Here is a 27,215-nt window from a genome sequence, read left to right as displayed (position 1 = left end):
ATGACCATGATTATGACAGGGACATTCCAGGGAGTCCATGGACCTGACGTGGCCCTGGGGTCTGGGGTCTTTTAAAAACCGGGCCTGGCCACGGTACCCTTTCAATTTCAAAAAGAGACTCGACTCTCCACTACTGATCAACGCATACAGCTACTTCTCTCACCTGCCACGAAGATTCATTCTACAGAAAGACAGGCTCCAGCTCGAAAGTGTCCATTAAGAAGTAGAGACTACATTTGTCAAGATACTGCCAATTAAAAAAAGGGGACAGGCTGCCTTGTAAACTGTAAATCGGATTATTTCATTCATCATTGTCGTGACATAAGTGTCCTCTTAACAAGTACATCCGAAAAGTCTTTCGTTTTTTGTCAATCTCTTCCAAGCTCTGAACTTTTCACTGCGGGGACGCGCTTGACACCGCTTTGTAAAACTACAGCGCAGTCAATTTCACACTTCGGTATTACATCGGTATAAAAGGGACAAGACAACCGCCAAGATGATGAGCAACAACACACACTACGACGACCAGCTGCCGCCTCAGTACTACCAGGGCACCGATTTCGGGGAAGAAGAGGACGACGAGATGCCGGCCACAGAGAAAGACCTCGCGGAAGATGCGCCATGGAAGAAGATTCAGCAGAACACCTTCACCAGGTGGTGCAACGAACACCTGAAGTGCGTCAACAAGAGCATCAACGACCTCCAGAGAGAGTTGGGCGACGGGCTCAAGTTGATATCTCTCCTGGAAGTTTTGAGCCAGAAGAAAATGTACAGAAAGCATCACACCAGACCAAACTTCAGACAAATGAAATTGGAAAATGTTTCGGTGGCGTTGGAATTTCTTGAAAGGGAACACATCAAGTTGGTATCGATTGGTAAGTTGTTTTTAGCATAATTACTTTAGCATCATTGTTCATATCAATGTTAAGGTCCACAAAGAGACAGACTGGCTGACAAGCAGAGAGAGAAGCAGAAAGAAGTATTGAACTTAGCTGAACTTGAGTTCTAACATCAACAGAACTTTAGTTTGTATGGATTGAGACATGTTTCGGTGTCCTGGTTCTAGCAGTGTAACATAATAATAATATTGGTCTAACGATAGTATGTATTGTATAGTGTTGTGTGCTGGACATACACGGGCAGAGCACGTACTTGCTGGACTCTCACAAAGTGGTGATAAGCATGCAGCTGAAGTCAGCCTGTTGAGGACACTAACGCTGAGGTGCCACTGAGATCATTGCCTTAAGCAGTTCTCATGCCTATCTGTCAGGTGTGACCAAATCAGAAATAATGGTCATACTGGTCAAGCTTTAGACAACCAGGAAATAACTAAAGAGGATTAAAATGCAAACATAGTTTTGACACCTATGTTAAATTCTCTCTCTTTTGCATACATAGAAAGATGCACAGAGAGAGAGAGAGAGAGAGACACACCTACATGCTATGTCAACACCTCTCTGTTGCAGCATCTGAAGGGTAGAGGTTCTGATCTAGAGGCAAGCAAAGTCTTGCTAGTGTTTTTTTTTTTTTTGTCAAGGAATGTCCATCTACCCATGATGCAGCAAATGGGTCAGCCAACAGCAGGCTCTGAGGGCCTGAGGGAAGTGTTGAAAGACACTGGCAACAAGCTGGTCCTTTCTAGAAGGCCTACTGGCAGCAGCCAGCATAGTGGGAGGTGTCCGCATTCACTGATGCTTGCCACCATCACCATACACCCTGCCGTGCATGAGTAAAGAGCCCGATTTAGATGTCCATCAAAATAACCAGACTTCACACACCCACCTGTGAATGAAAACTGTAAACTAAAAGCAGATGAACAAGTAGTATGTGTTGAATTAATTAAATGATACTAAAGACAAGAGCATTTTCCAAATTGAAATCACGCAGAACTTAGCGATCCATTTAGTGGTGAATGGCCGAGAAGTGTAAAGATAGATAAGCTGTTGTCTTGCCCCATAGCTGAGTCTTAAAATAGATTCCTGATTGGGGCAGCAGGGTTGGTCTGTGTCTGTCTGTGCATGTCTAAGGGGAGAACTTTGACTGCAAGGTCATTGCCATAGGGCCCCACTTGTGACAGGGACCAGGAATACATTTGGCCATTTTGGTGTGACCTACAACAGACCGCAGTCTATATACCATGGTCTAAAATCTATGTGGTATATATGACAGTGGTATAAGTGGACACTGTCTGTTGTAAACAGTACAACATTTGTTTTTGTGGTACTGGTTGACTATTTGTTTCAAAACATGTATCTGGATATATGCATGCCTTGCTCATCACTTTTATGTCAGGTTCTTAACGGGGCAGATTTGTTGAGTAGGCAGTAAATATTCCCTATACTGTAGGTCTCCTGTAACTAAGTGCTGACTGGTAGTTTTTCCATCCACAGTCACGTAGAGTGAGCATAAACACATCTTACCGCACTTTGGTGCCACATGCAACGTTTTGATAAAAGAATCTGCCATGAGACAGGGGCTCATCTGTCAACAGAGAGTCTTGTCTCCCCGTTCATTAAAACGCCTGGCAGTTACTGCCGCCGCAAAGCTGAGCGATGGCTCCCGACAGAGAGCGGTGAAATTCTGTATGAAATTGAATGGGCCAGGAGACAGTTATGAAGGTCTCTGTAGTGGTGGGGGGTATTTGCGATGTGGAGAGACTCCCTTGTCTTGTGGTGGTGATGTAACCTCATGGCAGAGGAATGTACCATCATCCTGCTGAGTGTGGCTGCTCAGGGCTAATGGTCGAGCACACACCTTCATCTCAAATGGGGAGGTGAGGGCAAACAGCACTGACTTACGTGATGCCCTCCATTATCCAAACACAGGCTCATCAGATCAAACAACTGTCATACAAAACCCATCGTACAATATGTGATACCCTCAACAAAGACTGCTTCAACAAATCATGTTTTTATCACATAATCACAGAGACTGCCCTATCATTTCCAGACCATGTAGCTGTCACAGGCCTGAGAAGGCCGTTTAGCACATGGTCAATTATGTAGTTAGTGACAGCCCACCACTGTCTGTCAAGAAAAAATTATGAGGTTCAGCCAATGTACAACATTCATCGTTCCCTCTCCAAACATATATGTTACTGTCAGAGTGGAGCAGCAAGTACTTGCAAGGGTGCAATGGGATCAAAAAGGGGGAAGCTATATGATAAGGTCCCAGTGAAACTGACAGGCTCTCCCACGGGTGCTGGGATTGATGGTCATGCCTGAAGTACAGTTAGTTGAGTTATAAGTTGGCTCCTCACATTTCATAAGCTAATGCTAACTTTTCAAGCTTTTCAAGTCTGTGTCATGGTTTCATTAGGATATAGGTTGACTATGGTCCGGTGGTTATTTGGGTGAGGTACTTCTGCATTCAAACTTTTTGCTTAGTCAGTAAAAATGGATCTTCTGATACTGTGAAGCCGAGTCATGCTAATTGCCCCTCTGTGTCTCCTTGTGTCACTACAGACAGCAAGGCCATTGTGGATGGGAACCTGAAGCTGATTCTGGGTCTGATCTGGACCCTCATCCTCCACTACTCCATCTCCATGCCCATGTGGGAAGACGAGGATGACGAGGATGCCAAGAAGCTGACCCCCAAGCAGAGGCTCCTGGGATGGATCCAGAACAAAGTGCCCCAGCTTCCCATCACCAACTTCAACAAGGACTGGCGGGATGGCAAGGCCCTGGGAGCCCTGGTGGACAACTGTGCCCCCGGTGAGCATTCAGTGAAAGGCCACTGACTTGTTGAGGTGGTAACTGAAAAAAATAAATAGTTGCGGACCTCAATAGTGACAAACCCGATACTGTGGCCCTGAGATAGTGCAAGCTTTGAGAATGAACTAACTCATTATTCAGATACTCTTGAATGGAACAGGTGGCCTAGCAGTTGAGCCAAGGGAGTTCCTGCTTTAAGCCAGCTCCATCATCAGTTTGAAATGCCATTTTAGGATCTTGTTGAAGCTTGGGAGCCTTCAGAGGGATGGGAGTGCCCACCTCAGAGCATTCCTGACAGCTGGCCCAAGGCTGAGTGAAGCTTTCGTGGACTCCCTGCAGCTCACTCTTACAGACACTCGGTTGTAGAATCAACCCCTAATTTGGACAGGATTGCCAGCTAGATTAGGCAGGAGGAGATTTAGTCAGATGATGGACTGAAGTAAAGTTCCTCATCCCACTAGAGCTTCACAGCACAGCACAGCACAGCACGCAGGAGAGAAGAGACATAAACGTCCACTTTATAAAACAGACTAGATATTTAATTAGGGAACCTTACTGCAACAAGAGAAAGGGAGATGTCGCTTTAGCCTGTGTTTACTTGAAACAGACAGACATTAAACAGCTGCAGCTTGGCCTCCCTCTGCATGCCCATACAGGGCTCTGCCTCTCGCTGACTAGCAGCGGCGATGGTGTGATCAAACACAGTGTCCAGTGTCCATGCTTGAAAGATTGAGAATATTTTCTTTGCTGACTTCACAGCTCATTTTTCCAGATCTGAGCATCATGATATTGTAACAATACCCCATATGTGTAGGTGAAGTAGGAGTGTTTAGGTAATTCTCAGCCTCTTGCATTGAATTGCACCAACACAACAAATATTTCCATCCATTGGAATATTTCCATCCTTTTCTTCTTTCCATACCAAAGCAAAAAAATACTATACATGTATGAATATTTCATATTTAGTATTAACTGTCTAAGTATTAACGTATTCCTGGAATTGTTCAGCACAACAGCAATGCATTAGCAATAATAGGATGAACTTAAATGCCCTCTAATTGAGACACTTTGGTCACATGACATCCATACTAATCCAATTTAGGACGTAATCTTACGCACTGTGATGAATAAACTCCTGTTACAATGCTAGCCCACCTCCGTTGTTAGAGCTGACGCAAAACAAAGGGCTTTGTAAGAGAGAGGAGCTCCTCCAATTACGCTTTGGTTGGGTGCCACATTTGGCTGGCTCTGTTGACGAGGTTACCGTAACTGTGGCAACTGCTGAAAGAGCTTCTGGAAGTATCCCCCTCCTAAAATCTTTCCTTTCTGTTGGAAATCTCCTGCAGGTCTCTGTCCTGACTGGGAGACCTGGGACCCAAACAAGCCTGTGGATAATGCAAGAGAAGCCATGCAGCAGGCAGATGACTGGCTGGGTGTTCCACAGGTAAGATAACATAGAACAGGCCAGTGGAGAGGCAAAGCCACTTCAATGAGGTCACAGATAACTGGTATCGTAATGATTTCAGCATACTGTTTGTAAGGAGCCTGCTTGGCTATTTCTGTTGAAAGGATTTGCATATTTAAAAGGAATATGTTTAAAAATGGAGGTCTTTTGTGACTGGTCTTTGAAGCTTTTGCTTCTCCAACGCTAAAATGCTAGCAACAGTGTCATGCCTCAACGCTGGCAGCATGGCAGCTGTGCAGTGTAAACAGGGCATTCCGGGGGATAGCGCGAGGTGTGTGTCACAGAGTTACACTCGCTCTAGAGGAGGTCTGGGAGAGCAGCAGCTCATGGTAAATCCTCTCCTCGGCTTAATGACGCCCCTGTCCTTAACCCCTCCAACCACAGCTGCAAATATAGACACTGAAGAGCCTTGTGCTACTTTGTTACATTATGTGACGTGGCTGTACTTTCGTATCCTGTTGGAAAGGGTTTAAAGTGTTTAAAGAGTACATGCGATAATAAAGAATGTTTCTAGAGCTCAACTGATTATTATTGGGGTGCAAACAATACAGAGTAGTTGTGATGTACAGTTGTAAGAGCCATGGTAAATAAATAAATAATAATAAATAAAACACGTGGTTGTCTCACTTTCCCTGTTTTCTTTTTAATTATTCAGGTTATTGCTCCTGAGGAAATTGTGGACCCCGACGTAGATGACCAGTCAGTCATGACCTACCTGTCCCAGTTCCCAAAGGCCAAGCTCAAGCCTGGTGCCCCCATCAAGGCCAGACAGCTGTTCCCCAAAAATGCCAAAGCTTATGGACCAGGTGGGTTAAGAGGCTTCTGTTCTTTGTGTGATTGTGCAAAAATATAGGTCAGTATTTCATTTTGTTATCAGCTATGAAGAAATGCTAACATTTTGTTCTCTATTTTTCTTTCATTTCTAAAACGAAATAGGTATCGAACCCCATGGTAACATGGTGCTCAAGCCTGCAGAATTCACAGTGGAAACAGTTGAGGCCGGACAGGGTGAAATCATTGTATATGTTGAGGATCCGGAGGGCCACACTGAGGAGGTTTGTTCATCCTTCTAAGTGGAGCTGGATTTTGATGTTCCTCTACTTGGATGCTTTTGCTTGTGGTATTTATTCACTGTCGACTTATCTACTCCTCCAGGCTAAAGTTGTTGCCAACAATGACCCAAAAAGGACATACTCTGTGTGCTATGTGCCTAGAGTTGCTGGTCCTCACAAGGTAGCTACAATTAGTCCTGCTTTATTGTCCTGCTTATGTTTTTTTCCCTCAGTAATCAAATCCAAAATACTTGACTTCCAATGGTATAACATTAACGTCTCTGTCTGATTCTCCAGGTTAAGGTGCTTTTCGCTGGTCAGGACATTGATAAGAGCCCCTTCCTAGTGAATGTAGGAAAAGCCATGGGCGACCCCAACAAAGTTCAGGCCCGAGGTCCAGGGCTGGAGCCGGTTGGCAATGTGGCTGCCAAACCAACTTACTTTGACATTTACACAGCAGGTAGGAGACCACAGCAACTCTAAATGGCAATGTTGTCTCTACAGGAGTGGTGACCGTCTTTAGTGGGAAGAAACCCAGACTTATAATGTCAAACATCTCACTTCCACTCCACATCGCATTGTGTTGCAGGTGCGGGGGAGGGAGATGTTGGAGTGGTCATTGTCGACCCTCAAGGCCGTAGGGACACAGTGGAGGTGATGCTGGAGAACAAAGGTGATAATGTGTACCGCTGCACCTACAAGCCCATGATGGAGGGCCCCCACACCATCCACGTCACATTCGCTGGGCAACCCATCCCCAAGAGCCCCTTCCCAGTGCAGATCGCTGAAGGTGAGTCCCAGAATATGACATCCTCAGGTCTTTAACTGCCTTACGTTTTACCCTAGGTTGCTCTATGTCCCTTGACTTGTCAGTGTCACTAGTCTTTTCACTGTTGCTGTATGTTGATTGGAGGAGAACGTCATCACGGCTGTCTGTCATTTGTAGCTCCCGCGAGTGCCTCTCCCGCGAGGCCCCCGGTGCAGATTCTCCCGCAGGCGGTGCGCACCCCACCCGTGGATAAGCCTAAGAAAGGTGCACCCAAAGTGCCACCCAAACCTGGCCGACCAAGTTAGTACAGGTTGCTGGGCGAGGCTCGTGCCCCTTCAGCGCGGCTCACGCCAGCCGGGCCTCATCTCTGTGCCCCCGTCAACCTCTCGCTGCTTGTGTCTGGTGCCCGCCGATGTCCAATAGCCATGTGATCTGTGTCCTGTGCTTGGGTCCATCTCGGGCCCTGCTTGTGGCAGCTTGATGCGTCCTTTGAGGCATGCTGAGAGTAGGGAGAGGATGAGAGAATGAACGCTTTCCTGCTTGAGATTACAAGAATGTAGGGAAAGGTGTTTTTTTTTGTCCAAGATTGTTTATAGTGGTGATTATGTTTTCAGTGAGCATGCATAGAAGACAACATAAAAATAGATTTACCTAATATACAATATAGTACACAGACAGACTTTTGCACGATGCACAAATTCCGCTTGAGATTGTGGTCCTAGATGTTGTTTGTTTACAGTTTTGAGAAATGTTTGTTGGATTGATTCATTTAAGATTTGTATGTATCTCTGCAAGGATCATTGTTAAACCATTGTTAGACCATTGCTTGTATTTTCATGTCAGTGTCTGAAAGTTGCACTTTCAGTGGCAACGTCTCACAGTATTGTGTTGGCACCAATGTTTATGGCTTCTATTTTGATCTACTTCATCCATTATGAAAGTCATTTGTTCATCGTGAAACAATGTGGTCGTGTCACTGTCAGCCCCTGGTCTCAGATCAGTCCTTGTGCTCCATGTCCATCTGTACTGCTGGCTCTGTGAAGCAGCTCATGTGAACATCCCGAAGCACTAAGCCTTCTCTTCTCTACTAACCACGACTGCAGTCAGCTCACGCCGTTGCCAGTGGCTAGAGTCTGATGACCGTCTAACCCTGTTTTCTCTCTCTATCTGTTTGTCCATCAGCCAGCAACGCTAATGCCTGCAGGGCTACTGGCCGTGGCCTTCAGCCCAAAGGGGTGAGAGTGAAGGAGGTGGCTGACTTCAAGGTCTTCACCAAGGGAGCTGGAACTGGAGAGCTCCAGGTCAACGTGAAGGGTCCAAGTAAGGAGCATTTTTATCTCACAAGCCTGCTGGTGTTACTGAGCCAAATGACACACAATGAATACCGGTACTGGTGGTGTGGAGAAGTGTAGTGTTAAATACAGGCTTTGTGCTGTATGCTCTCAGATGGAGCAGAGATTCCTGTGAAGGTGCGCGATGTTGGGGATGGTGTGTATGAATGTGACTACCAGCCTTTACTGCCTGGAAAATACACAGTCATGGTCACCTGGGGAGGACAGCCCATCCCACGCAGGTGAGGACACCTTTGCATTGCTTTGCTTACTATTATCCACTTTTGATAGTTTTAATATACTGAACAACACAGTGGAATGTTGAGCAATGTTTATTAGTACCTTGTGGCATTATTATCTGTGGTTTGACTGGTTTGTTCTGCTCTATGCCCCATAGCCCTTTCGAGGTTGAGGTCGGAGTTGAGGCAGGCCAGCAGAAAGTCCGTGCCTGGGGTCCTGGCCTTGTGACCGGCATGGTGGGCAAGTCAGCTGACTTTGTGGTGGAGGCCATCGGCACCGAAGTTGGAACACTGGGTAAGGAACACAAACCGCTGCGGAAGTTTAAAATAATAATAAAATAATCTTTCCTTAAGACCTGACAGGTGTGATCTAATGTGATTGAGACTCACCTCCATTTCTGCCACCCTCTTTGCACAGGCTTCTCCATTGAGGGTCCATCTCAGGCCAAGATTGACTGTGATGACAAGGGCGACGGCTCCTGCGATGTGCGTTACTGGCCCACCGAGCCCGGCGACTACGCCGTCCATGTCATCTGTGACGACGAGGACATCAAGGACAGCCCTTTCATCGCTCACATCCTCCCAGCAGCCAACGACGTCTTCCCCGAGAAGGTCAGTGTGACTAAAGAAATGACCGGTACATCACAGATTTTACATGGCTGAGCTAGTAAGACAAAGTAAGTCACTTATTTACATTACAGGTAAAAGCCTTTGGACCAGGTCTTGAACCTACTGGCGTCATCATCAACAAGCCTGCTGAATTCACCATTGATGCCAGGCAAGCTGGAAACGGCAAACTCAAGATCTACGCTCAGGTAACCCACATGCCCCATCCCCCCACACAGTGATGAAGATAATATCGTTCATTTCTGAGGACCATGTCTGTGTTAACAGCTCAGTTTTGTTTTTGCAGGATGCAGAGGGCTGTGTCATTGACATTCAAATCACTGAAAAGGGCGATGGCACCTTCTTCTGCATGTACATCCCAACCAAGCCAATCAAACACACCATCATCATCACCTGGGGTGAGGTCAATGTTCCCAACAGCCCCTTCAGGGTAAGTCTATATTTGACTAAGGGTTATATACCTATAATAATTAGGCATTAACCTTTTTATGTATTTCTATTTAACCTCAAACCTGTCATACAACTATGGCATTTATTATGACTTACTCAAAAGTGAGTTGACTATTTTGCCCTTCATAGGTTTTGGTTGGTGAAGGATGCCATCCAGAAAAAGTTAAGGTCTATGGACCAGGTGTGGAGAAGACTGGCTTGAAAGCCAGTGAGCCCACCTATTTTACTGTTGACTGCAGCGAGGCAGGCCAAGGTATGCCAAGAGCTAGTGAGAATTCTTTGAGTGCCTTTCATTTTTCACATGCATCATAAACTACGAGTCATTTAACATCTTAATGCCTGACCTGTTGAAATGATTTCCATGACAGGTGATGTCAGTATTGGAATCAAATGTGCCCCTGGAGTGGTTGGACCTGCTGAGGCAGACATCGACTTTGACATTATCAAGAACGACAACGACACATTCACTGTCAAATACACACCCCCTGCTGCTGGGCGTTATACCATTATGGTCTTGTTCGCTGATCAGGTGAAATGAGTTACCTGTGACCTGTATTAGTATAATGCTAGATTTAAAAAGATGGTAATTTAAAGACTTGTTTTCTGTATTGCTGTGTAGGAAATACCCACTAGCCCATACAAAGTGAAGGTGGACCCATCTCATGATGCAGGCAAAGTGAGAGCAGAGGGGCCTGGACTCAACAAGACAGGTGAGAACTGGATTACTTGTTGAGCCATCTCAAAGACACTCCTCAGAGCACAAGCACATGGCTCACACAGTTGAAGAGTCACATTAAGTACTGAACTCTCTCTCTCTCTCTTCACAGGCGTGGAGGTGGGCACACCAACTCATTTCACCATCTACACCAAGGGCGCAGGAAAGGCCAAGCCCGAGGTCAACTTCACTGCAGCCGTCAAAGGAGAGGCTGTGAAGGACTTCGAGATCATCGACAACCACGACTACTCGTACACCGTCAAGTACACTGCCCTTTATCAGGTAAGGAGGTCATGTGCAGAGAGTGAAAACTCTCCTCTAGCTCTCCCTGATACTCCCTTCTGAGTATCTGACCGTCCCCAGATATCTGTACAGCTACGCTTGCATAACTATGAGGAATGTTTACTATCAGGAGTGACCAGGAACCTGTTCCCCCAGTTGATCCCCATCCCCATTACCCTCCCACCAAATGCCTGATATCCAGCTCTTCCTCATTCCCTCTCTTTCTCTCTCTCTCTCTTTCTCTCCTTCCCTCCCTCTCCGTGCCTCCCTCCCTGTGTGGAACGTTGGGCTGTGCAGGGGAACCTGAGCATCTCCGTCACCCACGGAGGAGACCCCATTCCCAAGAGCCCTTTCAACATCACCGTGGCCCCTCCTCTGGATACCAGCAAGGTTAAGGTGCAAGGACTCAACGAGTAAGTACTGACCAAACAAGAGCAGGTGCTCTTTCAAATACACATAACAGGCAACAGTACAGCAATTTGTCTGTTTGTTTATAATTTGTGCCATCTGGGATTGCTATGTTTATTAAGTATGTGTATAAACCACTAAGACTGACATTCATTTCAGATAATTAATGGTGTGCTCAATACTTACGCAGTCTAAATATACTGCTCATCTGTTTAGGCATGCTATAATTAAATTGTAATTAAATTGTCTGTGGGTGTTTTGTTCAGGAGTTGAGGTTGCAAAGGATCAGGAGTTCACTGTGAACAGCAAAGGAGCCGGCGGTCAGGGGGAGGTCGGCGTGAAAATGACCTCACCCTCTGGCCGTCCAATCCCATGCAAGCTTGAATCAGACAAGGCTAATGAATCTACCAATGTGAAGTACATCCCACCCGAGGAGGGCCCCTACAAGGTGGACGTCACCTACGATGGGAACCCAATTCCAGGGAGCCCTTTTGCTGTGGAGGCACTTATGCCAGCAGACCCCTCAAAGGTACATAAAATATCACTGCTTTAAAAATCAAATTGTATTTCTAATCAAGTTTGAGTAATACATCTCCAGGTCTCCAGCCATAGACATCATAACCATATTTCACAGAGCATTTCAGATTGATCATTTGTCCCATTTCACCCCTCTCTCAGGTACGTGCTTATGGTCCAGGATTGCAGGGTGGCATTGTGGGTCAACCAGCACCTTTTGGCATCGACACCAAGGGTGCCGGTGCCGGCGGTCTGGGCCTGACTGTGGAGGGGCCCTGTGAGGCTAAAATTGAGTGCCAGGACAACGGCGATGGCACCTGCTCCGTCTCCTATCTGCCCACTGAGGCTGGAGACTACAACATCAATATCCTCTTTGGTGAAGCTCATATCCCTGGCTCGCCTTTCAAGGCCAAGGTGCGCCCTGCTCTGGACGCCAGCAAGGTAGTGGCCAAGGGGCCGGGCCTGGAGCGGGCGAAGGCCGGCGAGGTCGCCACCTTCACCGTGGACTGCACACACGCGGGCGAGGCTGAGCTCACTGTGGAGATCGTCTCGGAGACGGGCGCCAAGGTTGAGGTGCGCATCCAGAACAACAACGACGGCACCTTCTCGGTCACCTACACCCCGGGCTTCCACGGCCTGCACACCATCACCATCAAGTACGGGGGCCAGACGGTGCCCAAGTGCCCCATCCGTGTCCAGGTGGAGCCAGCAGTGGACACCTCTGGCGTCCGGGTCTACGGCCCCGGAGTGGAGCCCAGAGGTGAGGGACTAACAGCGACGCTACGCCAGGCGCCCTAACTGAGCCGTTCCGTTCGCGACGCGTAAGATCCATTTTAGATGAATGGTCTATTTTTTTTTCGAACGTACGCGCCGCTATCACGTCTGGTGTAGCTACGTCCATTGATTATAGTGGAAGCTAATTGTTGCAGCAGACGCAACGCGAACGGAACGCTTCAGTTCTTAGTCTGGGTTTGTGTTTGTGCTCTTGTGGTGGGGAAGTGACACATTAACAGTGCAGGTGATGATCTCTGCATTATCTGGAACAACAATACATGAAAATGTCACGTGGAGCACTGACCCCCCTGTTGTTACGACCCCTCTCTGCTTGCAGGTGTTCTGCGTGACGTGACCACCCACTTCATTGTGGACGCCCGCGCACAGACCAAGAGCGGGGGCAGCCACGTCAAGGCCCGCATCATCAACCCCTCGGGCAACAACACGGACGCCTACCTCACCGACAAAGGCGACGGCACCTACCGAGTGGAGTACACGGCGTATGAAGAAGGTGAACAAGCACATGCCTGAAACCCTGCACTGGAGTCCAACCAGTTTGGCTGCCACTTTGCAGGGATTAACTTTGAAGACAGACATAGCAGAGCTTTATGATTTTATGTGACATGTTATTTTAGAAGGATTAGACAGGCACATGATCGGGAGTGCTGGACAGAGGGATGTGTGAGGAAAAAATAGGCGAGATAGATAGAGTGAGAGAGAGGGAGAGAGAGATAGAGGGATGTGGGGGACATGAAGGGTAGCAGGTGCTGTGTGATGTCAGTGTGGTGTGGTAAAAAGAGAGAGAGAGAGAAGGAGGGAGAGAGAGAGATAAAGGCGTACAAACTCTAAGGGAGGCAGGAAAGGAGGGAGCTCAGGGCTTTGGAAAGAGAGATAGTGAATGAGGGGGAGGGGGTCTGGGGACAGATAGAGCATGTTCAGTTATAAATAGGAGGTGTGTCGGGAATAGAGGCTCTTAAACTCAGACAGGTATGTGTGTCACGCCAGACTCCTGCCGACTGAAGGACAGAAAGACAGTGTTTAGTCATGTTTGTGGCTCCTCTCGCCTCCAACACAAACAAGTGTCCAGAAATAAAGGCTTTAGTTATGTCTACCAGGCTCGTCTCATGGATATAAGTAAAGTCAGAATAAACTACCCACCAAAGTCTTTACATACAATCATCTAAAAATGGTTTTGTGGTGAATTAAATGGACACCACACAGCTCACTGTGAGATGTGTTTATGTTTTATATGAAGTATTTATATGCTGTAATGACTGAAATGAGCATTTGTTTAATGTATATGCCATGCAGTACAGCAATGTAAAGGCTTTCCCTTGCTTTGTTTAGGTATCCATCTCATTGAAGTGCTGTACGATGACGTTCCCATTCCAAACAGCCCCTTAAGGGTGGGTGTGGTGGAGGGCTGTGACCCAACACGTGTGCGTGCTTATGGACCTGGCCTTGAGAATGGTGTCACAAACAAATCAAACTGCTTCACAGTGGAGACCAGGTATGATGGCAGTAAAAGCCTCTCAGATGCATTGCAGTGCTCTCATGATGAAGCACCAGTTCTCCATAACTAGTCTCATTCTCATTTTTTCTCTCTCTCTCTCTCTCTCTCTCTCTCTCTTCCTCTCTGTGCCTGCCTCCACAGAGGTGCTGGCACTGGTGGTCTGGGCTTGGCCATCGAGGGACCATCAGAGTCTAAGATGTCCTGCAAAGATAACAAGGACGGCAGCTGCAGCGTGGAGTATGTGCCCTTCACTCCCGGTGACTACGACGTCAACATCACCTACGGAGGCCAGCCCATCCCAGGCAGTCCATTCCATGTGCCGGTGAGGGACATAGTTGACCCCAGCAAGGTGAAGTGCTCCGGACCCGGACTGGCCCCTGGTGTGAGGGCTCACCATCCACAGACCTTCACGGTGGACAGCCGACAGGCAGGACAGGCCCCACTGGACGTCAAGCTCTACGGCCCATCAGGTAAGAGCCTAACAGATACTTTTAAGACGTGCCACAGGCATATACGGTTTAACTAATGATTTGATCAAGTATTCTCTTCTGTTCTGTGTTCCTGTGTTTACCAGTTTCTTATGTGTGCTTTATGATTGTCTTTTAGGGGCTACTGAGCCTGTTCAGGTCATGAACAATGATGATGGAACGCACACGGTCAACTACACACCCGCCCAGGAAGGTCCTTACGCCGTGTCTGTGAAATACGCTGACCAGGAAGTCCCCCGCAGGTGGGCATTTTCCCTTTTACTCCCCATGCATCAGTAACAGCTAAATGTTTTTTTTAAATTTATATTCAGTTTTGCAATTTGCAAATTTATATTCAGTAGTATGACTGGGTCACTTTTCTCCTTCATAGCCCATTCAAGGTCAGTGCAGGCCCAGCACACGATGCCAGCAAAGTCCGTGCCAGCGGTCCTGGTCTGGACACCTCTGGGGTGGCCGCCAGCCTGCCGGTGGAATTCACCATCGACGCCCGCGATGCCGGCGAGGGCCTGCTCACCGTCCAGATCCTGGTAGGTGGCCCCCCCCCTCCTGCTCTGACCTCTGCGAGGCTTCTCATGTTTTATTGGTTGTTATTGTTATCCACATGGAAATCTGTTTTGGTGACAGGATCCCGAGGGCAAGCCTAAGAAGGCCAGCATCCACGACAACATGGACGGCACTTATACTGTGTCCTATCTGCCCGACATGACCGGTCACTACACCATCACCATCAAGTATGGTGGCGATGAGATCCCTTACTCCCCCTACCGCATCCAGTCTCTGCCCACTGGAGACGCCAGCCAATGCCTCCTCACAGGTTAGCTGCTAGCCGCATCTTGAAATGTCATTTCACCTCATCACTATGACCCTCAAATGACCCTTTTCCACCTTTTTATAAAGTGTACAGCAGTGTTTCTTAACTGGTGGGCCATGACCCAAAAGTGGGTCGCGGAACAGTTCTGGGTGGGTTGCGGAGCTTGTGTTAAAAAAGAAGAAATCGCACTAGTGAACGGGATATCTATTCAGACCTAGGAGTGAACTGATTACTAACACTATGCCCTGTCTTTATTTGTAGTGTCCATTGGAGGACACAGAGTCGGTAAGCTGCTCTTTACTACTCACTGATTCTATTATGTAATGCTCCATGTGTAGTTGTACTGTATAATGCCAGACAGCACTCTTGAACGCTGTTCCTACTGACACACTCCATGTTCTCTGCAGCGAACCTTGGGCCCAAAATCCAGATGGCCCAGGACACTGTCATCACAGTGGACGCCAAGTCCGCTGGGAAAGGCAAGGTGACCTGCACTGTGCAGACACCCAACGGCATGGAGATGGACATGGATGTGGTGGAGAACCCCGACGGCACCTTCGACATCTACTACACAGCGCCCGAGCCGGGCAAGTACGTCATCACCATCCGCTTCGGAGGACGGCACATTCCCAACAGCCCATTCCACGTCACGGTGAGTATAGCATTGGAGTCAGTCAAGCAGGCGACTGTCTGTGCATGTCCATATGCTGTCTGTCTCTATCCGTGTCCCACTACTGGAGCTGCCTGCTAATAGAGAGCTGCCTGCTCCTAATCCTATTAGGCCACCAAGGAGCCAGTCGTCCCTAGAGAAGACTTAGAGGGCATGTTCCGCCCCCTCAATCTTGTCATCCCCTTCACCGTGCAGCAGGGAAAGATTACAGGTGAGGCCACGCCCACTCTTCCACTTGACCCCCTTGTCTATCCTTGGTATCTCACTTCACCTCAGTCGTGCATTCAGCCTAACATACACACACACACACACACACACACACACACACACACACACACAAACACACACACACATGATGAAGAGTTTCATTGGTTGTTTTCTGTTCAGGCGAGGTGCGTATGCCTTCTGGTAAGAAAGCATGCCCTCAGATCACGGACAACAAGGACGGCACAGTGACTGTGAAGTACGCTCCCACTGAGAAGGGCCTGCACGAGATGGACATCAAATACGAAGGCAACCACATCCCAGGTAAATGAGCACTTTGATGAATGAGTCTTGGAAAAGCAGTTTTTATTGTCCCTGCAGGCCTCTGATGTTTTCTGCTTCTTTATTCGACACGTAGGAAGTCCTCTGCAGTTCTATGTGGATGCCATGAACACTGGTCAGGTGACAGCTTATGGTCCTGGTCTGTGCCACGGCACTGTCAACAAGCCAGCCACCTTCACCGTGGTCACCAAGAATGCTGGGGAAGGTAATGTCATTATAAAACCTGTAGAGTCATTCACACTAATGAAAGTTAGACCAGTGAGTGTAACAGATAAGAATACAGTTTGTGATATTCACAATGTTTTGCCCTCTTAGGTGGTCTTTCTCTGGCTGTGGAAGGACCTTCAAAGGCTGAGATCACCTGCAAGGACAACAAAGATGGAACCTGTACTGTGTCTTACCTGCCCACTGCACCTGGCGACTACAGCATCATTGTGAAGTTCGACAACAAGCACATTGCTGGCAGCCCCTTCACTGCCAAGATCACAGGTATGAAAAAAACAACTGACATTTCTTACTTTGGGCTTTAAACATCACAACCTTCACTGATACATTCTACATCTTTTCACCAACAGTATGTTCATCATCGCTTGTTGTTTTTTCCTCTGTCTGCAGGTGATGAGTCGCTCAGGACATCCCAGCTGAACGTCGGCACAGCAGCAGACGTCTCGCTGAAGATCACAGAGACAGACCTGAGCTCCCTGACGGCCAGCATCAGAGCACCGTCCGGCAAAGAGGAGCCCTGTCTGCTGAAGAGACTTCCCAACAGGCACATTGGTGAGCGTCCTCCATTTTGATTGCTGCTCTTTAGTCAGCAGTAATTTCCAAACCATTAAGATCTAGACAAAGACAGTCTATATAATATATTATTTTATGTATAATGTCATGATTCATTTGCCCCCTTCAAGTCCATGTATCTTAAATATCTAAATTCTCTCCTTCTGTTACACAGGAATCTCCTTCACCCCTAAGGAGGTGGGTGAGCATGTGGTTAGCGTGATGAAGAGTGGAAAGCATGTGACAAACAGCCCCTTCAAGATCATGGTGGGTCAATCAGAGATCGGAGACGCCAGCCGGGTCAAGGCCTTCGGCAAGGGCCTGGTGGAAGGCCACACCTTCGAGTTGGCTGAGTTCTTTGTGGACACCAGGAATGCAGGTAAGAAACAATAAAAACGGGTACTTCTTAAGTATTTTAATAAAATCAACTGTATAAAATCATGCTGGTCATATGAAAACTCATGTCATAATTCTCGCCCCTGACATTTTCGTTTCTCCTATCCTAGGCTATGGTGGACTGGGGCTGTCTATTGAGGGTCCGAGCAAAGTGGATATTAACTGTGAAGATGCAGAGGATGGGACATGCAAGGTGACATACTGCCCAACAGAGCCTGGCAACTACATCATCAACATCAAGTTTGCCGACAAGCACATCCCAGGTCAGTTTTCACATCCACATCTTCCTTGAGTACGAGCCAGCTTACTCTTATTGGAGTGCTAGCACCTGAGCAAACACACAGATCTAACTGTACTGCGTCCTCTGTCCTCACAGGAAGTCCTTTCACAGTGAAGGTGACAGGAGAAGGCAGGATGAAAGAGAGCATCATGAGGAAGAGACATGCTCCCTCTATCGCGCCCGTGGGCAGCACATGCGACCTTAACCTCAAAATCCCAGGTGAGGACCACAGGTCAAAAATTAGCAAAATTAGCATTAGCATTAGCAAAGAATTAACATGCAACACAAGTAACCAGTGGTCATAAATGTTGAAGAAAGCCATAAGCCCTGTGTCCAAGTAGGGGACATTATTCCTGATCTACTTCTTCCTCTTAGGAAACTGGTTCCAGATGGTGTCCGCTCAGGAGCGTCTGACCCGCACGTTTACACGCAGCAGCCACACCTACACCCGCACCGAGCGTACCGAGATCAGCAAGGTGCGCGGCGGCGAGACCAAGCGGGAGGTGCGCGTGGAGGAGAGCACGCAGGTCGGCGGCGACCCCTTCCGGGACATCTTCGGCGACTTCCTGGGAAGGGAGAGGATGGGCAGCTTCGGAAGCCTGACCACTAGAGCAGAAGGTCAGCTAAAGCGGCCTTTTGATACACTATTGTATTACCATTCTAATTTCCATTGCTAGTCAAACAAAGTGAAAATGACTGACTCCGTGATTAATCATGTGGCCTTCGGATAAAACCCATTGACACATGTGTGCCCACAAGATTGTGCGCGCTGGTGGGTTGCTAGTGGGTGGCAGCCAGCAGGGGAACAGTTTGAGCTCCAGCTCCAGCTCAGCTCCTGTCATCTTTAATGGTGTGCCAGCCCCTCCTCTTTCTCTGCCCCGGGTGGAATTTAGTGCTGATTATTTCGAGGCCTAATGTGGTGGTGGACTGGAAAATATGTTGCAGCCCCCGCAGATGTCCACTGGGAATAGGAACTGCAGTGTCAGGGGGGAGGTGAGGAGAGAGAGAGAGAGAGAGGGATAGAGAAACAGAGAGGGAGAGAAGGAAGAGAGAGAGACTTTAGCATCTCGACTTGTTTAATTTGTTAGTCTCTGAGGGAGCGAAAGACACAAGATGAGCATCACACACACATCGATGCATTTCATGTTCTCATTCAGCGAATTGCAGGGCTATTGATCAGGACAAACAGGGTGGTTTCATAACATTAATCTTGAGGCGTGAAAGTTGTAAAATAATGGCTTATTATGCCACTAAAATCAGCATCCTGTGAGCATCCTCCCACTTTCTTTCTTCCCCATCTCTCCCTGTGCTATAGGAGAAGCTGGGGTGCAGCCACTGACCGCTCAGGTGACCAGCCCTGGGGGTAAGATCGCAGATGCAGAGATCGTGGACGGAGGGGACAGCACCTACAGTGTGCGTTTCGTGCCCCAGGAGACTGGCCCCCACACCGTCAACGTGAAGTACAGGGGCCAGCACGTCCCTGGCAGCCCCTTCCAGTTCACCGTGGGGCCCCTGGGAGAAGGAGGTGCCCACAAGGTGCGGGCTGGAGGCACTGGACTGGCCAGAGGAGTGGCCGGAGTTGCATGTAAGTAGCCCCCCCCACACACCCACACACACACACACACACACCCTCTGTTCCTCCCAACCCTAGATACATTTCTGCCGGATGAGCACTGTTTATTTCTGCAAGATAGGAAGGGGTCTATTTTCTGTCCATGACCAATCCCCCCCCCTGTTCCTCTTGTCTCTCCTGGCAGCTGAATTTAGCGTGTGGACACGAGAAGCTGGCGCTGGAGGACTTTCCATCGCAGTGGAAGGGCCCAGCAAAGCTGAGATCTCCTTTGAAGACCGGAAGGACGGCTCCTGTGGAGTTTCTTACATGGTGCAGGAACCAGGTACTCTAGAGGAACAGAAAGCCTTAGCGATCACTCGCATATTCCCCATACAGTGAAATGCACAACTCACAGTGAGGGAAGCACAACTCACAGTGAGGGAAATGCACAACTCACAGTGAGTGAAATGCACAACTCACAGTGAGTGAAATGCACAACTCACAGTGAGGGAAAAGCAAGATGCTTTTGTATCAGGTCGTTTGATCTCCTGGTGTGTTCCCACAGGTGACTATGAGGTGTCAATCAAGTTCAACAACGAGCATATCCCTGACAGCCCCTTTGTCGTGCCGATTGCCTCTCTATCTGACGACGCACGCCGACTCACTGTCACGAGCTTGCAGGTGAGTGGAGCTCGCACGGATAAGAGAGCAAACTTCAGTTCCACTTCACTCCGTACTCCCAGAAATAAAAAATAAAACTACACCTCACAGACCCACATGCTTTTGCAGAACTTCATTGTAAATACTTCAAAACCAAACCATCTCTGCAGATGTAGTGTTTATTTTTATAGCGTAGTGTAGCGCATTAGTGACATCACTTTAAAAAAAACGTTAGCGTGTCACCCCAGCATGAAAAGCCTGCTAGCTGCACTCGTAGCTGACCCACCCACTGTGCTTCACCCTTAAAGCTATAACTGGACTCCCGGGTAGCGCTAGCCTCCAGGGCCCATAATATTATGCTGTTGCATGGCGGCCTGGGCTGGGGATTAAGGGTCCTCGTGGAGGACCACACTCACATCAGCCACCAGCTATTAGCAGCTTTCCCCTGGAGGCCCAGAGCTAGTTGGCCTTTGCCTCGCCAGCAGAGCTCAGCGCGGAAGAATGAAGTCCCCGCCCGTCCACTGCACCCTTCCTCCCCTCTTCCCAGACCTCTTTGCGAGCCAAGCCATCCTTTGCAAGTGGAACAGAAATAAGATCCTCCATCCCTTTCCCTCTCCTGCTCCATCTCTGACCTGCCACCTTCTCACTCTGCCTCACACCCCGTGCCTGTGAAGCTCCCTTAATCTCGGCTCGTCTAAACTAACACTCTTCTTTTTCTCTTGCTCTCGCCCGTTCTGTGTTTTTCCTCTTACATGCATCAGGCATTAATGGCTAAATTACGGCGCAAGGTAATTCAAGATAGGCCCCAAATCCCCACACTCACATTCTCTCTCTCACACACACACACACACACACACACACACACACACACACACACACAGAGCCAGATGCCAGCGCTGGCTCCATTTGACTCCAACAGTCTGTTTAGCCTTCACACATTCACTTGCATGCAATCACACACAGACACACACACACACACACACACACACACACACACACACACACACGCTCATCCCCCAACCATCCAGTCTGTTTTACCCCCCACACACATGCTGGTCATCATTCTTTGTGTTGCAAACACCCGTCACAAGCCATTCATTTGGCCTCAGTGCAAACATGCTCATCCCACTGCCTCTAATAGTGTAGCAAATCTCAGTGTCATGTGCTGGGACTAAATGTGCTTGTGTTCTCATAACTCCAAGGAGAAGGACCTGAAGGTGAACCAGGAGGCCTCCTTTGCTGTGCAGAGGAACGGGGCACGGGGCGTTGTCGAGGCCAAGGTCCACACGCCATCCGGCAGAGCTGAGGAGTGTTTCGTCACAGAGCTAGACAGCGGTAAGTCACAGGGACTTGATTTTTTTAAAAGAGCCATTCAGTGTAAATCGAGGTGCAGCAGTTACAGTTAGCTACAGTATTCTAAACACGCTTATGCAGTAGAGAGGATTAAGTTAACAGGCTTTTGTCTTCGCCCAATGGGATTTTGCCTTTGCAGACAAGAATGCAATCAGCTTCATTCCACGGGAGAACGGCGTCCACTCCATCGATGTCAAATTTAACGGAAGCCACATTCCTGGAAGTCCCTTCAATGTGCGTGTGGGCGAACCTGACCAAGCCGCAGACCCAGGCAGAGTGTCCGCCTACGGACCTGGCCTGCAGGGAGGCACCACAGGTAAGGTCTACAATCAACAACCATTCCCTTCTCTCACACATTGGTCTGAAACACTGTGATAAGTGCTGGTTCTGTGACACAATGACTCAATAGCACCCCCTTTTGGAACAGAAGTGTAAAATCTTCTGTGCCTTTTTTTTGAAGAAGATGATTATGTCACCTGTTTGCAAACCATGTAAATGTTTTGGTCTGTAGGTGTGCCTGCGGAGTTTGTGGTGAATATCTGCAATGCTGGATCCGGGGCCCTGTCGGTCACTATTGATGGTCCCTCCAAAGCTAAGATGGACTGCATGGAATGTGCAGAGGGCTACAAGATCAGCTACACACCAATGGCACCAGGGAACTATCTCATCTCCATCAAGTATGGAGGACCACAGCATATCGTGGGCAGTCCCTTCAAAGCCAAAGTTACAGGTAGGTTGTCCAGAGCATGCATTTGTCTGCAAGCAACATATTGTCTATTCTCAACAACACAGAAATGGTTGCATAATTCCTTGGTTTGAAGTTACATAAATGGAGCTATCTTTAACTAAAGTAGGCTAGCCGTCATTGGATACAATAGCTTGAGAAGGCCCTGAATCATGACAACCACAAAGCATGTAGATGTGTGATCTATCTGTTAAGTAGATGCTTCAATCAGAGCATTCACTCCCAGGTGTATGGAGTGGAATAGCCTCCATTTTAAGAAAAAAAAACAGTAAAATAGTAGAGAGCCCTCTCTGTTTCAGAACCTTTCCACAACAGCTTTTAGATAGAAACAAATCCCTCTCTCCCTCTCTCTATCTCTCTCTTCCTCACTCTCCCCCTCTCTGAAGTGTTTGAGCAGTCCACAGTATTATTGTATGTGTTGGGGGGTTTCCTTGGCAATGCGAGGCTTATGTAACAGAAGAGTCGTGGAGTCGTGACTGACTACCTCTCCTTACGCAACGACTCTGTCTCGGTTCTGTTCCCTCAGGTGCACGTCTGTCGGGAGGCCACAGCATGCATGAGACCTCCACGGTGCTGGTGGAGACTGTCACCAAGACCTCTAAGATGGCTGGCGCCTACAGCTCCATGTCCAGTGCCAGCAGTGCCGCCGCGGCCGCCGCCAAGCCCACATCGGACGCCAGCAAGGTAGTGTGTCGAGGGCCCGGCCTCTCCAAAGCTCTCGTGGGTCAGAAGAACAACTTCAGCGTGGATTGCAGCAAAGCAGGTGAGGTGACCACCATCTAAGAAAACACATACTGTATGACCGGTCTTATATACACACACATGCAGCCATACACACAAACATTTGGGCACCAAAGTGACCTTTTGCCCGTCTTTGCTCCAGGTACCAACATGCTGATGGTCGGCGTGCACGGCCCGAGAACTCCGTGCGAAGAGGTGTATGTGAAGCACGTGGGCAACCGCCTCTACAATGTCACCTACACAGTGAGGGAGAAGGGCAACTACATGGTCATCGTCAAGTGGGGAGATGACACGGTTCCAGGGAGCCCCTTCCAAGTGGCCGTCCCCTGAACACGTCCCCCGGCCCCCCATCTTGACCTGTCCCTTTTCCACCGCCACCCCAAAGTGCTACGCTGCTATGCACACCTCTGTGGACTGATTCCCCCATCTCAATATGCACTAAAAAATGCAAAAAACACAAACAAAAAACAGACTTTTTTTCTCTGTTGTGGGGGAAAAAATGAGAATCTCACATTTTTGTGCCAAATATTTTATATTAACTCTCTGTGCTGTTCTAGAGTACTTCCTCTTTGACATAGCTGTGTTCACCCTCCCTAAAGCCACTTCCATATAAGGCCAACCAGTATTTCCTCCATTTAAATCAATGTCACACACCTGCTGCAGTCAAATCAATCATTGTTTTTTTGCACAATTTGCAAGTCAGTCATGTTCAGCTGTGACAAGACATGCACACTCTTACACTTAACACTATCAAACCAACCATCACATTTAAACATTTGGCTTGGCAACATCACTGTACTGGAAAGATGTCTCTGGCAAATTGACACATTTTACAGACATTGTGAATGATAGCAATTCTCAACATGAAGTGAGCATCTTGCTTCTTGTGTCTACAATTGGGAGGATTTGGGTGGCCAGGGCTTAATGTGTGAATGTTAAACAGTATTAAAGTGTGTTGTTGTATGGTTTTATATGCTTTATAATAAGTTTGTTTTTTGTTATATTAACCAATTGTAATGGTAATTTCCTGCAGATCTAATAAAAAAAAAACTCAACTGCCAACTTGCCTCGAAAATATTTTTTATTGTATTTGGTGGATGTTTTTTTTTTAACGTTACACTCTCATTTAGAGTTTTTCAGAATTGCTAAAACACATTTTTGAAACCTTCCACCCTTTTCTCAAAACTGTAAACACAAACCCCAAATGTCAAACTACATTCACAAAACCTCTGACAACCTCTGCAAAACTGAACAATCACCTCAAAACAGTTGTACCTGTGCTCAAAACCAAACACAGATAATTCACAAAGCAGTCAAAATTTAAAAAAAAAACCTGCAGTCATTAGACACTGCATCAAAAAATGGAAAACACAGTTTATTAGTTTGTTTGTTTACAATGCAGTAAAAAAGGAAAGAAAAGTAAAAGTATTGAGAATGGGGGTTTGTTTATGGTTTTGAGAAAAGGGTAGAAGGTTTTTAGCAATTGTGGAAAAACTGTATAATGGAAAAGACAGACATTTTAGTACTGTAAATCAGAAGTATGCCTACATTACAGTCTACAGCCTACAATACACTCGAATGCCTTACTGACAGTTTCTGTGCATTGTTAATATGAACCTGCACAGTTCAGCAATCTGTTTGCACACTGAACTAGGTTGTGTCACATCATTTGAAACAAGTGTGATATTTTTGTTGTTGTTGTGTTTAATGTATGACATCTGTGCTTTCTTTGTGTTTACCTTTTGCCACTTGTGGTTACCATTATGCATCACAGTGCAAAATGTGTTTTATTGCATGATAGGCCTAATGTGTTAAGAGTTTGCGAGAACATTTTTTATGGTTTTACCAAAGGAGTGATCGATTCAAGAAATATGTTCAGGCAGCTGAGCATTTGATTAAGAGAATGAGGTTTGGTGTTTTAGCAAATGTGAAAAACTGTAATGTAGCTTAGCCTGCTCTGTCCTATCTTATACCATAAGCTTTTATGGGGTTTAGTATCGAAGAACAGGTTTCGAAAAGCCCTCGCTGAATAAGCGGTATACCATGACATCTAGTGGAAACAGTTTGTTCCATCCATGGCGTTTGGATGCGTGTCTGTATTCAGAAGTTGATTTTTCAATTATTTTTTTATTGCAAAGCGAAAAAAATAGGCTTGTTGAGAAATATTATTAAATTATTCGATATTTTTATTTCCTCCACTGCTGCAAATTGCTGTGTAGAGATCTAAATGTTTGTACGCACTCCACTCCAGTAGGTGACGTGGTGTGTCTTCATGCGTGCGCTTTCAACAAAAGTGAAATGCATTTTGTTCGGGCTTGCCCAATGAAAATTCAGACTGGACAATTTCAATGTCACTCAATTCCAGAAAGTAGGCGCGACCAAACAGCGGGTTACTTTGAATGTTGCGATTGCGACAAACAGGAAAAACAGGGACACTGGTCATTATATCGAGTTGAAGTCATTCATTAAATAAAACTAAAACACGACTGTTGTGTAACAATTCGTTTTAAGAATGAGGAGACTAAGCAGCAGCTCTAGCAACAGGACACCAATGGTCAAAAGGCGTTCAAGTAGCTTGGGTTTCGATGAATTTGGTTTTGCGCTCAGCAAAAAGAGAGAGCAAAAATTGCAACACCGATCTCATGAATACAGGTAGACTACTAGTCTTCCCTTCTATATCGAAATGAATGTGCATTTAACACATCTCAGTGATTGATACGCGGTTGTGTCAGATAAAGATATTAAACTCTCCTTTCACAGTTACCCTCAACCAGACGCCGTTAGAGTGAAACAGTTGTGCGAACTGTTGAGCTATTGGAACGGGTCCAGTTTTATTTGTCGGAGTCAGGTATTATTTTTTGTCTTTACTCTCAACCAATAAGCATTTCCAACAAATGTCTGAGTTCCAGTCATCTAGATTAAGTGATTTATCCGAAATACCTATTTTAAAGATTTGTTTTATCAAATAAGAATTCTACTCTTTCTAGCCTAATTGTTTGCACTTTTACTTACTGATGCAGTTTTATGAACCTGTTCGAGTTAGTCTGAACTCCGGAACAATCTAAATCGCCTTGTGACCTCTCTGAGTACAATCCACGCACACGCTGCTTTTAATTCCTTTTTTCAGATTGAGCGCTTCATCAGAATGGGGATTCCTCCATCATTACGAGGAAGAGTATGGAAGTGCCTGCTCAACCTTGACTCTCTTAGGGAATCTGGTGTCTTCAACTACCAGGTAGTAGCTTTGATGATGTATAAACATACAAACAAACAAACATATATACAAGCAAACATATTGCCTCTATGCAATATTCATTTTACAATCCAGAATCATGAGACTGGCACTTGATTTTTTTTTTGTCTCTGCTGCATTGGTGTGACACAAATTCATTTTTGGATTTGGGTTGTGCATGAAGGAGAAACTGTACATTTCTGCACTAAATGTATGTACTACATAACTTTGACACTTTTTAAAATGAACTGTATGCACAATGATTTGTTTGTTTCTTTGATAAATTACTGTAACAACAGACCTGAATTACATTGTTGTAGTAGCATACAGTGTGTATAGAATGGTCTGTGTATACATACTGTATTAGATTATTTAACTTGAATACTGAATTTCTTATGGCCAAATTCTGTGTGTTTGTGTGTGTGTGTGTGTGCGCGCACCCACCTTGGTGAAAGGCTTATTTTCTAATAACTGCATTTTAAAGTTGGAGACTTTGTGCTTTTGAAGGCTTGCTTGGATGAGATCCGCAAACCCCTGGTTGATCTGGGAGTGAGTGAGTACAGCATCCTGTCTGCTCTCAGCAGCCCGCTTAGCCCGGCCCAGGCGTCTCCTGCACTGGCCTTCTGCAGCCAGGAGGTGGCGCTCTTCCACCAGATAGCACAGGAGCTGAGTGAGTGTTAGGGCTACTTAATAGTGCAATTTCATCTAAATTACGTATTTGGCCATAAAGAATGCTACATGTCCCTTTACTTGAATGATGATGATTTTATAATAATATAGGACTACTATTTAATATAACTTTTATTTTTACTCGCAGAGAGGTCATTTCCAACACATCGCTCACTCATGGGAGAGAGTCCTGAAGCCATTGAAGGCCAAGCCAAGCTCTTCCGGGTTCTCACTGTCTATGCCAAGTACAACCCTCAGATTGGTTACAGCCAAGGTAAGGTGTCATTTTTAAGCACTTTGACCAAAAGAAAAGTAAAGGGATATGGCAATTCATCATGCCCCTCATTTTTAATCGGAATCACCTCAAGAGCCAACATCCCAACAACAAGCATGTGGTTTGGTTATGTTCCTGTATGCTCTTTAACTTGCAATTGTGTTTTG

The 27,215-nt window shown here is 46.8% G+C and overlaps 2 protein-coding genes across 5 annotated transcripts in view; both read left to right on the top strand.

The window, feature by feature from the left end:
• The first annotated feature begins 87 nt into the window (after positions 1-87).
• Positions 88-23,935, top strand: LOC125303353 (filamin-C-like). Its single transcript, XM_048257066.1, has 46 exons — positions 88-875; positions 3,465-3,713; positions 5,060-5,157; positions 5,834-5,984; positions 6,115-6,233; positions 6,334-6,411; positions 6,528-6,690; positions 6,820-7,020; positions 8,182-8,319; positions 8,446-8,572; positions 8,728-8,864; positions 8,988-9,181; positions 9,271-9,384; positions 9,483-9,626; positions 9,776-9,899; positions 10,015-10,175; positions 10,266-10,356; positions 10,474-10,643; positions 10,941-11,053; positions 11,313-11,580; positions 11,730-12,327; positions 12,679-12,852; positions 13,689-13,851; positions 13,996-14,324; positions 14,461-14,584; positions 14,713-14,869; positions 14,967-15,156; positions 15,415-15,438; positions 15,561-15,805; positions 15,935-16,034; positions 16,211-16,351; positions 16,446-16,574; positions 16,685-16,858; positions 16,985-17,146; positions 17,322-17,525; positions 17,653-17,805; positions 17,919-18,041; positions 18,198-18,440; positions 19,138-19,407; positions 19,580-19,717; positions 19,940-20,055; positions 21,237-21,369; positions 21,527-21,703; positions 21,899-22,117; positions 22,659-22,895; positions 23,016-23,935. The coding sequence occupies exons 1-46, from the start codon at positions 497-499 to the stop codon at positions 23,201-23,203; spliced, it is 8,130 nt and encodes a 2,709-aa protein (XP_048113023.1). The 5' UTR covers positions 88-496; the 3' UTR covers positions 23,204-23,935.
• A 44-nt stretch (positions 23,936-23,979) lies between these two features.
• The window catches only part of si:ch211-266k8.4 (TBC1 domain family member 10A), a 38,283-nt gene continuing 35,047 nt past the window's right edge, over positions 23,980-27,215 (top strand). For 3 of the 4 annotated variants that reach the window (XR_007195049.1, XM_048257033.1, XM_048257031.1), the window contains exons 1-6: positions 23,980-25,525; positions 25,634-25,721; positions 26,001-26,108; positions 26,290-26,316; positions 26,613-26,775; positions 26,923-27,048. Coding sequence is in view for 3 of the 4 variants with exons in the window: in XM_048257033.1 (XP_048112990.1) it covers positions 25,386-25,525; positions 25,634-25,721; positions 26,001-26,108; positions 26,290-26,316; positions 26,613-26,775; positions 26,923-27,048 (652 nt within the window). In the remaining variant the exon portion in view is untranslated. The remainder of the gene's footprint in view (positions 25,526-25,633; positions 25,722-26,000; positions 26,109-26,289; positions 26,317-26,612; positions 26,776-26,922; positions 27,049-27,215) is intronic. The other variant, XM_048257032.1, reaches the window with a different exon arrangement.

This window comes from Alosa alosa, chromosome 11 (assembly GCF_017589495.1).
Source record: "Alosa alosa isolate M-15738 ecotype Scorff River chromosome 11, AALO_Geno_1.1, whole genome shotgun sequence".
Lineage (NCBI taxonomy): Eukaryota > Metazoa > Chordata > Actinopteri > Clupeiformes > Clupeidae > Alosa > Alosa alosa.
This window is presented reverse-complemented; position numbering and strand designations above follow the sequence as displayed.

What these genes read in the sequence shown, in the direction of transcription:
- LOC125303353 (XM_048257066.1), top strand. Translation starts at nt 497, where the DNA reads ATGATGAGCAACAACACACACTACGACGACCAGCTGCCGCCTCAGTAC. An exon ending in GTTAAGGTGCAAGGACTCAA is followed by an intron (nt 11,054 to 11,312) that starts CGAGTAAGTACT and finishes GTGGGTGTTTTG; the next exon opens with TTCAGGAGTTGAGGTTGCAA. An exon ending in CGTCACAGAGCTAGACAGCG is followed by an intron (nt 21,370 to 21,526) that starts GTAAGTCACAGG and finishes TTGCCTTTGCAG; the next exon opens with ACAAGAATGCAATCAGCTTC.